Source organism: Microtus pennsylvanicus, chromosome 9 (genome assembly GCF_037038515.1).
Source record: "Microtus pennsylvanicus isolate mMicPen1 chromosome 9, mMicPen1.hap1, whole genome shotgun sequence".
Classification (NCBI taxonomy): domain Eukaryota; kingdom Metazoa; phylum Chordata; class Mammalia; order Rodentia; family Cricetidae; genus Microtus; species Microtus pennsylvanicus.
The window spans coordinates 9,599,780-9,611,844 of NC_134587.1; the positions used below are offsets into that span (position 1 = coordinate 9,599,780).

Below are 12,065 nucleotides of genomic sequence, written 5' to 3' on the forward strand. Positions count from 1 at the left end.
GTAAGGTCTTCTATGAATTAATGGTGTGTACCATGTACCTTTGGAAAGAGAGAAGACCATGTACATGAGAATCCTGTCAGACAGCAGCAGAAACAGCTCCACTGTGTCTAAAGTATATGCGGTAATATGCTACAGTCCCAAGTCGTATTTGGAAGAAATGCCTTGGAACAGCTGTTTTAGTGATAACATAAGCAAGGAAAAATAAAATGATTTAACTCTGCCCTCCAGCACCACGTGTATAGCCTCTATCTCTTCCCATGAGTAAAGGGCAGAAGCTAAAAGAAAAGTCTGCAGAGTTTTCCTCTGTGCTTTAAAATGTTACCTGTGGAGCAATGTCAGCCTTTGTTCTAATACAGAGGAGGGCTGGGGTGTGACTCAGCAGTGTTTGTCTCACATGATGCATTCCCCAGCGCACATTCTTTGAAAACGGAGTATGGTATGCAGGCTTGTACTTCCAACACTCAGGAGGGACAGGCTACATCAGGATTTCGGGATCGTTCTCAGCTACACAGGAAGTTCAAGGCAAGCCTAGACGACATGAGACTCTGCCTTAAAAACAAAGCAACAGAAACCTCACAAATCCACCATAATGATCTTCAGAAAATGAAAATAATTCCTTTTAAATAAACAGAATCTACTTTGGTAGATGTAGCTTCCCAGCACTCTGGAGACAGAGACCTGAGTTTAAAACTAGTCTGGTCCTTCCTCCATCTTGACTATCCCTTTTCCTCAAATTCTCCTCCCTACTTCTCTTCTCTCCTCTTCCCCTTCCACCCTCCCTTCTCCCCCCACCCCCATGCTCCCAATTTTGTCAGGCAGTCCTGTCTATTTCCCCTTTCTAGGTGGATCTGTATATGTTTCTCTTAGGGTTCACCTTGTTACTTATTTCTCTAGGGTCATGAACTATAGAGACTAATTATTCTTTGCTTTATAGCTAGTATCCACTTATGAGTGAGTACATACCAAGTTCATCTTTCTGGGTCTGGTTTTACTCACTCAGAATGGTTTTTCTAGTTCTGTCCATTTGCATGCCAATTTCAAGATGTCATTGTTTTTTTACCACTGAGCTGTGCTCCATTGTGTAAATGTACCACATTTTCTTTATCCATTCTTCAGTTGAGGGACATCTAGGTTGTTTCCAGGTTCTGTCTATTACAAATAATGCTGCTATGATCATAGTTGAACAAATGTTCTTGTAGAATGATTGAGAAACCTTTGGGTATTATGCCCAAGAGTGGTATTGCTGGGTCCAGAGGTAGGTTGCTTCCCAGTTTTCTGAGAAACTGCTACACTGATTTCCAGAGTGACTGTACAAGTTTTCATTCCCACCAGCAATGGAGGAGTGTTCCCCTTATTCCCCATCCTCTCCAGCTTAAGCTATCATTGTGGTTTTTTATCTTAGCCTGTTCTGACTGGTGTGAGATGGTATCTCAGAGTCGTTTTGATTTGCATTTCCCTTATGGCTAGGGAACATTTCCTTAAGATGAGAGCAAGGGAAGAGATATTTTGATTGAGAGAGCCATTATGGGGCTAGCAAGAAGTTTAGCACTAGAGGAATTCCCAGGAATTCCACAAGGATGACCCCAGCTAAGACCCTGAGCATCAGAGGAGAGGATGCCCAAACTGACCTTGCCCTGTTGTCAGATTGATGAATATCTTAAATGTCACCATAGAACCTTCATCCAGCAACTGTTGGAAACAGAGGCAGAGACCCGCAGTGGAGCACTGGGCTGAGTTCCCAAAGTCCAGGTGAAGAGTGGGAGGAGTGAGAATATGAGCAAAGAAGTCAAGACCATGATGGGGACACCCACTGAAACAGTTTACTTAAGCTAATGGAAGCTCACCAACTCCAACCAGAGAGGAAGGAACCAGCATAGGACCAAACTAGTCCCTCTGAATGTGGGTGACAGGTGTATGGCTGGGGCAAACTGCAGGGCCACTGGCAGTGGCACCAAGATTTATCCATATTGCTTGTGCTGGCTTTTTGGGAACCTATTCTCTTTGGATGCATATATCTTGTTCAGCCTAAATATAGTAGGGAGGGCCTAAAGCAATGTGCCTTACTCTGTCTGAGGAGTGGATGGGAGTGGGCTGAGGGAATGGGAGGAGAGGAGGGAATAGAAACTAGGATTGGTATGTAAAATGAAAAAAAGATAGTTTGTTTTCTTTTTTTTAAAAAAAAAAAACTAGCCTGGTCTACATAGTGAGTTCCAGGTCAGCCAGAGCTACACAGTGACAGTCTTCTAAAAGGAAAAAAAAAAGAGTTTAGACTCACATTAGTTGTTTTGATAACCAATTAACATTTGTATTGACGGTGAGGATTTTAGATCTAAATGACTCTAGCACAGTCACGGTAGTAGGCGGGGCAATAGTCCCTTTCCCAAGGGGAACTGTGTGAGACAGTCAGAGGGTTATGAGTTCAAAACCGGCCTGCCAGCAAATAAATCATACACACACACATTCAAAGGATGCTCATTCAAATGATTAATTTTCTCACACTTTTTAAAATCATGAAATGTAAACTTCTAGGTTCTGTTATTATTATGTAATCACTGAATTTTATCAGACATTCCTCTTCCAGGAAATGTTATTCCCAAAAATAATTTATTCTATCAGAATTCCTAAATTGTATTTATTTTAGCCTTGTCAGAATATTCCAAGAGAAAAGGAAAGATAATACTTGTCTTAAAACAGACATTTTAGCTGAGTTTAAATTGTGAAGATTCCTTAATATTTTCATCACTATTATTGTCATTTCTACCCTCAAACAAGAAATAGCAGTTTCTCTCCTAATAATAGAAGTTATTTTAAATATGCAGATATTGAACTTTTAGTTTGAAGAACTTTATTTTTATTAGCACCTCAATTGGCTACATATAGCACTAGTGGTTTCCCTTAGTAGTCGGTGAAAACTTGAGGAATCCCTTTAAAAATTTTCATGTAGCCGCTTTTGTTTGAAAGTAATATTTTTATAAATATTCAAAGGCATAAACCATTTCTCTTAATTTGCTTATGAAAATGATATGTGATGGCTATTAGATACTCACTGTGAGATACTCAATTTTAGTAAGGGGAAGGGACTGAAGAGATGACTCAGCAGTTAAGAACACAGGAACCTGAGTTCAGCTCCTAGCACTTAGGTCAGGGCTCACAACTACCTGTAACTCCAGTTCCAGGGGCATCCAACACCTCTGGCCTCTGCAAGCACCTGCAGAAACATGTACATACCCATACACAGACACACATATACACAATTAAAAATAACGAGAATCTTTCATAGTGGAAAAAAACCAGAGAGGTACATTTAACAATAAAATTTATCAGCTGCAGATGTAGTTCAATGGTAGGCATTTGCCCAGCCTACATGGAGCTCTGGTTCAATCATCAGTGCTACAGAAAGAAGAAAAAGATGTTTCTTCATATCCTTCCCCATGTATAACCTCAAAATGGAAACCCAGGCTTAAACCCTGATGCATCCACATATCAAAACATGTATATGGTGCCAACAGGGTCACATTTATCCTTTGAAAGTTTGCAGTCATCTTTTGGGTTTTTGAGACTGGGTTTCTCTGTGTAACAACCCTGGCTGTCCTGGAACTCGCTCTGTAGACCAGGCTGGCCTTGAACTCACAGAGATCCTCCTGTGTCTACCTCTCAAGTGCTGGGATTAAAGGCGTGTGCCACCACCATCCAGCTGCAGTCATCCATTTTAAATAGACAGCTACTAGATATAATTGTGATTCACTCAAAACCACATCAAATAATGACGAAGCTCAGATTTAGAACTTAAAGACAATGAAATGTTTGCTAAACAAGTATTCTTTATCCCACTTGAACAATATAAAAGTATGGGATTAACTTTAAAGACTAAATTTCTAACAGGATTGGAGATGAAGTTCTTTGGAAGGCCGTGGTAAGGAAACAGCATTAAAATACAGCATCAGGGCTGGAGAGATGGCTCATTGGCTAAGAATATTGGCTGCTCATCTAGAGGCCCTTTTCCCGTGCTCCACATGGTGACTTACAACTATCTATAACTCTAGTCCCAGAGACTCTGACCTGCCCCTGCAGGCAGAACACCATACACAGAAACTACAGCATCTTTCTATATGCTCTGAAAACACTGAGAATATTTCAGTGCACGAGCAGCACACCACGTTTCAGTCTGCCATTAAGGCTTAGCACGCAGGAGGCAGAGGCAGGTGGATCTCTGTGAGTTCAAGACCAGTCTGGTCTACAGAGTGAATTCCAGGACAGCCAGGGCTACACAGACAACACGGACTGTCTTGAAAGAACAAAACAAAAGCAAACAAACAAAAAAAGACTTTATTTTGTTTTCTTATCTAAGTCATATGCAGTTCTGTTCCTCCAGAAGATGTTACACACAAATGAGAGATAGGTCCATAGATGTCATTTGTTATATCTCTTGGTTTTGTAGGTTAATTCTATGTTATTAAACTGTATTTCATTCTCCAGTTTCTCAAGATAAGAAATATACAACATTGCTGGGCGATGGTGGCACACACCTTTAATTCCCAGCACTCAGGAGGCAGAAGCAGGTAGATCTCTGAATTTGAGACCAGCCTGGTCTAGAGAGCAAGTTCTAGAACAGCCAGGGCTACACAGAGAAACCCTGTCTTGGAAATAAAATGAGAAGAAGAGAAGAAATATACTGTGACCAAGACAGGAAAAGAGCAACGAAGAATCCACATTGCACTTTAATCTGCATTTTCTTCACACACATGTTGGACTTCTGACCTCAGGCTGTCTGGCTTTGTATGCACCGACTTCTCTATGTACATGCATGTTGCACTTCTAGAAAGCACAGAGACCCATGCTTTGAAGTGAATGACCAGCGTCGTTCATTTACATTCTAATGGTAGGTTAAAGGGTAACAGAACTATGTTAATGTACATTTTGGAAGATAGTTATTCATTGTTTTATGAATATCCATATTTAAATAATTAAGAAACAATATAATATCTAGGTTTTATCACTGCTTTGTAAAAGTCCTACAAGATCAAGCACAGATAGTTGCAAGACTGGTACAGGTGAAATACCGCAACACTTTTACACTCAAGAGTATATCCTGTCCTGGTACTGTGATACACAGTACTGAACAAAAGACTGAATGTAGCTGACAGAAGTACTGGTGTGTGCAGTGTGTGGTGGGCAGGAAGGAGGGGGAGGAGATCAGCAGAGCACAGGCTGGCCGCTGTGCAGTCCAGTCACAGCGCAGCTCTTCTAGCCGAGTAGCGGGAACACACCGGGGCCTCATTTTCTCCATCTGCGAGGATGGCTTGTCCCAGCTGCTCTTCACAAGCCCCTCTGAGACCTGGGTTGCGCATGAAGTGCAAGACACAGCCAAACTACTACTAAATGATGAAAATTGGCCAAATTTCAGACTTTTAATACACTTTAAAAGAGTTTTCCAGCAGGCTATATACATTTTACTTTATTTCTTCAATAATTGTAACACCTACAACCACATAAAAAAAATTAAGTTATGACAAGATATTTGTATTAACCATGAGAGAAAACTTGGAGATCTGGACTAAAGAAAGTTTCTAGAATTGGTTCAGCAGTTTAGTGACTTCTTGCTCTTCCAGGAGTTCAGGTTCCAGCACCACAGCACCCACACAGGGCAGCTCTTAATAGCCTGTAACTCCGTAGACCAGATACAGGGGATCCAGTGCTGCCTTCTGGCCTCTGCCTGCACACATGTGGTCCATAGAGAGAAGGAGAGAGGGAGGGTGTTTTATAGACCAGGTAAACATTTTAATTTTATCTTCAAAGGTGAGCCAGTCCTGGCATTGTAAGTTTAAAGTAGAACTTGCTGAAATGGAAGATTTAAGTGGGTTCTGACTCACAACATTTACAGGAGCCAAGATACAGTCCAGAATTACTTATCCTACCGTGAACCAGGAAAGCTTAAACTCAAAACTTGAAATGTTGGGATTATAAGACAAGAAGCAGGAGCTGTCTTAAACTGCTCCAACGAAACATTCTGAAAAACATAAAGATGGCCAGGTGTTGGTGGCACATGCCTTTAATCCCAGCACTCAAAAGGCAGAAGCAGGTGGATCTCTGTGCGTTTGAGGCCGGCCTGGTCTACAAGAGCTAGTTCCAGGACAGGCTCCAAAGCAACACAGAGAAACCCTGTCTCGAAAAATTTAAACAAACAAAAAAACATAAAATGGCATTTACTTTAGTTGAATTATTTATACAGTATATTTTATCACTTGAGTCTAATTTAGCAGAACACTTTTGTTCGTCATCCATTATAAAACTTCATTATACTCTTGTTATTGAAAAGGGATCTCAAATATTAACCAGGAAGTTCTTGGGTTCTGCTGCCCAAGATGTTAGAGCCCTGTAAAGCCAGAGGAGTAATTTCAATAGAGACGATCGATATAGAGACTTGAGGGCTCCAGAGTCACCATCGGGTGGAGTTCCAGCCCCACTATGTATGTAGCTTGGACAAATTTCTTAACTTGCCTTGTTTCAGATATAAATAGGAAATGAGAAAAAAACAGTAGCTATTTGATAGACTTTTGTGGTTTTAAAGGAAATAGTAAAGACAAGGCACTTTTAATGGTAGTGGGTAATAATACTAAGTCTTCCATAAATGTTAGCTACTGTTCATAGTAAAAAGAATGGTAATGGCTATTTTAGACTACCCAAGAAATTATATGTACTCTTACCTATAAAAAAAGGTTTGTGGCTGGGCAGTGGTGGCGCACGCCTTTAATCCCAGCACTTGGCAGGCAGAGGCAGGTGTATCTCAATGAGTTCAAGGTCAACCTGGTCTTGAGTGAGTTCAAGGACAGCCAAGGCTATACAGAGAAACCCTGCTTTGAAAAACAAAACAAAAATAGGGGGTTGTGAATAGATATAAATGGGAACTGATTTATTTTAAGCAAACCTTGTACGCACTTATTTTGGGTGTCTAATTCTACTTTATATCAAGCAATTTGAAATTTGATTACAACTTACAGTAGGTGTAAATTTTCTTGAGATATCTGACTGATTCATCTTGTGCTACTATATCAAAGAACTTCCCACTAGATAGTTTACAGAGAATAAGTGTTAGATACCAGAGTTCTGAGGTAGAAAGGTCACGGTACCAGCATTTGTTAGGAGCTCCTGGCTGTATTATCCATGACAGAAGAGAGAGAACTCTCCCACAGGCCTCTTCACAGCAACACTGACTTATATGTGAAAAGGGCCCAGCACCTCCCAAAATGCCACATCTTTCAACAAGTCATAGAATTATGACGAAAGCAAACACACTCAGATCTTAGCCTTGCTGATGTGACATTCTATTGTGTATAATTATGGAACACTTACTGGTTTGGGTGTGAGGAATCTGTCTTGATTTTATTTTTGCTTCTTCTGAGGCCATTCAGGAAGCTAAAAAATGAAGTTATTTAATTCTTATTAACAAGAATTCTTATTAGCAAGAATCCTGGCCTCTTTGGGTATGATGACACATGCCTTTAGTCCTGGAATTCAGGAGGCAGAGACAGGCAGATATCTGGAGGCCAGCCTAGTCTATATAGAGAGTTCCAGGTCAGCCAGGGCTTTATTGTGAGACTCTTTCTCAAAAAGAAAGAAAATCCTGACCTCTGGGTTCTAATCAAACTTTTCTGAGGAGAGGGGGCTGCTGTGCATCTCCTGGGAGGAGATGCAGTTCACACCAAGTGTCTTCTGCTCAGAGAAACACTCCAGAAAGCCCAGACTGAAAATAATCATAACTTTTTCCTTTATTCCTTTTACAGATTGTGGGTTGAATGTTCACAAGCAGTGCTCCAAGATGGTCCCCAACGACTGTAAGCCAGACCTGAAGCACGTGAAGAAGGTGTACAGCTGCGACCTGACCACGCTCGTCAAAGCGCACACCACCAAGCGGCCCATGGTGGTGGACATGTGCATCAGGGAGATCGAATCCAGAGGTGAGGCATTTCTGGTGCAGCGGCTGTAGCCTTCGCTCCGCCCCTCTGGTGCCAGTTGTGGAACTGCTGCTGTCTCCAGTGATGGGGGAGAAGGGCATAAGAAGACGCGTGTCTGCCGTGTGCACACAAGCAGACAGCTTGGCTTCACGGAGCATTTTACCAGCTATGGAGAGTAACATTTAGGGTACATTAATGGGTGATGCCTGCAGTCTGCAGAGATCTCTGTGCAGAGATGGAAACAAAGGCAGAAATGCCCTATTAAAACACCAGAAAAGACCAGAGACTCAGCTGCACCCTAATTATTCTTACCCACTTGGGAGAACTGGCACAGGCCTGCTGGTGCAGGCTCTCAGTCTTTTGTTATATAAAAGACTTCACGATAGAATTGGGTGATGGATGATTTCCCTTAAGATTTAATGTTACCTGATCTAATTAGGTGACGTGATGGCCAAATTAGAAATACTCAGGTGACATTAGGTCAGAAGTAAAAACTGAGTGAAACAGATTCGTTTTAGGAGAAAAGTGGGAAAAGTCTTCTAATCATGTGTGTTTTATAATTTTTTTCTAATACATAACTTGTCGAGCTTGAAGTATGGAGAGAAGTTAAATGTGAAGGAAAGGCGCAAATCAGCAGAATGGTTTCCATGATTACTGCTTTGTTTTCAGGTCTTAGTTCTGAAGGGCTGTACCGAGTATCGGGATTCAGTGACCTAATTGAAGATGTCAAGATGGCTTTCGACAGAGGTATGCTCTCAGCATAGACGTTAACTTCGGATGCTCACACTCTTAGGCTACTCCTAAATTAATTTTCTAAGTGACTGGTGATTATCATATTCTGCAAACAATTTTGATAAGCACACCTTTGATCCCAAGACTTGAGAGGTAGAAGCAGGTATTCAAAGCCGTGATTAGTACACGTGAATTTGAGCCTAGCCTGTCTCAAACTAAGCCTACAAAAACAAAATTCAACTTAGAGTTTCTTGTCTTTGCATCAGCCACCTTAGAGGATAAGATTTCGTGGTGAAAAAGAAACATGAGGCTGTATCATCAGCACTTGAATATCTAATACTGGTCGAAATTTATCACAAACACGAGATCAATTAAATTCACCAAGAGCACAGACAAGGTGGGAGAGGATGTAGCATCTCAGCCGCCCCAGCCTGAGCTCGCCCACACAGCCCTCCAAGCTGCAGTTCCCAGCCCCTGTATGACCCACTCGCACACAGGAGCCAGGAAGCTGAGGGGAGCTGATGCTTTGTCCTAAATCCTGCTCACTGTGGGAAGCTCTGTGGATTGTTTGTTTTGTGTTATATCATGCAGAGCGGTGAGAGAAGATCTGGCTTATAGCCATGAATGGCCTCAAATGTGAGGTCCTCCTGCCTCTGCTTCCCCAGTGTGGGATTACAGGTGTGTGTCACCATGCCCAGATTAATTGGACTTTGAAAATTTAAGTTTTGATTTCTGCTGGGTGTGGTGGTGCACATCTTTATTCCCAGCGTTGGGGAGGCAGAGGCAGGTGGACTTCTGAGTTCAAGGCCAATCTGGTCTACAGAGTGGGATCCAGGACAGAGAAATTGTTAGTAGGGGGTGGGGGTTGGGAAGTATTAATTTTGTTTTGTTGCATGACTATCCGCTTTGTGTTTACTTTGTGTATTAGAATAATGTAGCACCAAAGAAAAGCTGTTTTCTTAAATACAAAGTTGTGGGTTTGTTTTGGTTTTTTGTTTGTTTGTTTTCTGAGACAGGGTTTTTCTATGTAGCCCTGGGTGTCCTAAACCCACTCTGTAGACCAGGCTGATCTTGAACTCAGAGATCTACCTGCCTCTGCTTCCCAGATTAAAGGTCTGTGCCACCACTGCCTGGCTAAGTCAGTGATCTTTTTAAATGCCTCTTTGCTTGACTGTGTGTGTGCACGCTCACTCGTGTATGTGTTAGGGCAAGGAGAAGGGCACTGTGGATTGAACCTAGGGTCTCATGCTAGGGAAGTGCTCTCCCAATAAGGCCCACACCAGCCTGAAAATGAATACATTTCTAGTTCTGTCACATCTCCTCTTGGCAATCTCATAAGCCACAAAAGCAGAAGACAAAAATAATGAAATATTACCAACTTGCAAACAAGAATGTAGGTCAACTTAAGTGTTTTATGCAAACAAATGACATGTTGCATACACATACACATGAAGGGACATCCTGAATTCATGCCAGAAGGAATAAGAGGCATTTCCTTTATCTGAAAGGTAGTAACTTTGCATGTCCACTCCTAGCCTGCCAGTCATGATTTTCAAAAATAGATAAATACTGGCAAAGAAACAAAATCACATCAACCCCAGAAATCAATTTAGTGATGGATTTTTCTTTCATTAAACATTGAGACACCCTTTTTTGTAACACGGCTAACAGCTTTTAAAATCCCCTATGGTTTCTTTGGCTCCACATGGTCAGGTCTTTGGGGCCCACTCGGAACTTCCTCCAGGACTCATCCTGCACTTGTTTGTAGGAAATCTATAGAGTTTTAACACAGGTGTGGAAGAACCAGATTTAAACCACTTCGGCACATAAATGCTGCCCAGATCTCTGAATGCTCAAAGCAGGTATCAAATAAATACCCAAGTATGGAAAATGAAGTAATCAACAGTGATCAGCTCCAGGAAGCTTAGCTTTCAAATAAGGGAAGTGAAGGAGGAGGACGATAGGCCCAGGAATGCTGGTATGGCACGGTAAAGGCAAGTTTGGGGAAGTCTTGCCTCACCTAGGAGCCGGTCAGCAACTGGAGCACTGCCTACAGCAGTGTCAGCAGGTTCCAGTACAACTTCACTCCATGCTGTCCTCAGGTGGGACTACAAATAGTAGGTGGTGGGGGCACTGAGAGGCCATGATGGAGCCTCAGCCCAAGATCTTGGGCTGTGGACAGTGAGCCAAGAACTGAAAAGGAAAGAAAGGCTCAGAGAACAAAGCTGTCTCAGACTGTGCCAGTGAGTTGTTATTTTGCTAATAAAGGCAGGACCTGAGTTTCCCATTCTAGATTGTCTATATTAATTTTAACAGAAAGCAATTTAAAATGGGACAAATGGAAGACAGTTGTGTGTGTGTTCTTATTAAAATTCAGGCTTAGAACACATTGGTGGTGGCACGTGGCTTTAATCCCAGCACTCAGGAGGCAGAGGCAGGATATCTTAAGTTCAAGGGCAGCCTGATCTACATAGAAAATTCTAGGACAGCCAGGGCTACCCAGAGACCCTGTCTTGAAAAACAAAACAAAATTCAGGTTTAAAGTTGGGCATAGCAGCTCACATCTTTAATCCCAGCACTCAGAAGGCAGAGGCAGGTAGATCTTTGGGAGATCCAGGCCATCCTGGTCATCTAGCAGGTTCTAGGATAGGTAGGGCTATTTAGAGAGACCCTGTCTCAAAAGACCAAAAGTAAATAAATTCAGGTTTGTTTGTTTGTTTTAAGGAAATGACTTGGTGGCTAAAGGCACTTGCCACCTGCTCTCCTAGGTTTTGGCAGTGTACACAAGCTAGAGTGATCAGGTAAAAGGAACCTCAGCGGAGAAATTACCTCCATCCGATTGCCTGTATCGCAATCTACAGTGCCTTTCCTGACTAACTACTCTAGGTGGGTCCCACCCAGGGTGGGGAATGCCGTACATGGGCTGCTGATCCTGAGCTGTATAAGAAAACAAACCAACAAGCATCATTTTTCCATGGTCTCTGCTTCCAGGTTCCTGCCCTGAGTTCCTTTCTGTCCTCCTTTCCCTAGTGATAGACGGTAATCTGAAGGCTAATAAACTGTTTCCTCCTTGAGCTGCTTTTGGTCATTGTATTTCATCATAGCAGTAGGAACCCTAATGAGACAGTTTCTGCAAACCCGAGTTAAGGAGAAAACCAGCTCCGACAGGCTGTCCTCTGACTTCCACATGCATTACATGACACATGCATGACATACACATGAAATAAGTGGAGCCTTTTGAGTTCATGTTTTAATACAGCAGATATGTTTGGTAGTTTTTAAAAAGGAAAAGGTACTAGCATAGTATAGCATATGGTATTAAACTGAGCTAGGTGAAAAGCGTCCATATTCCATGACCCATACTGTGTAGACTGATAGCAG

The 12,065-nt window shown here is 42.1% G+C and overlaps 1 protein-coding gene across 4 annotated transcripts in view; it reads left to right on the forward strand.

The window, feature by feature from the left end:
• The window catches only part of Chn1 (chimerin 1), a 140,090-nt gene that overhangs the window by 114,754 nt on the left and 13,271 nt on the right, over nucleotides 1–12,065 (forward strand). For all 4 annotated transcript variants that reach the window (XM_075984863.1, XM_075984865.1, XM_075984864.1 and 1 more), the window contains 2 exons: nucleotides 7,782–7,955; nucleotides 8,622–8,699. In XM_075984863.1, the coding sequence (XP_075840978.1) occupies nucleotides 7,782–7,955; nucleotides 8,622–8,699 (252 nt within the window). The remainder of the gene's footprint in view (nucleotides 1–7,781; nucleotides 7,956–8,621; nucleotides 8,700–12,065) is intronic.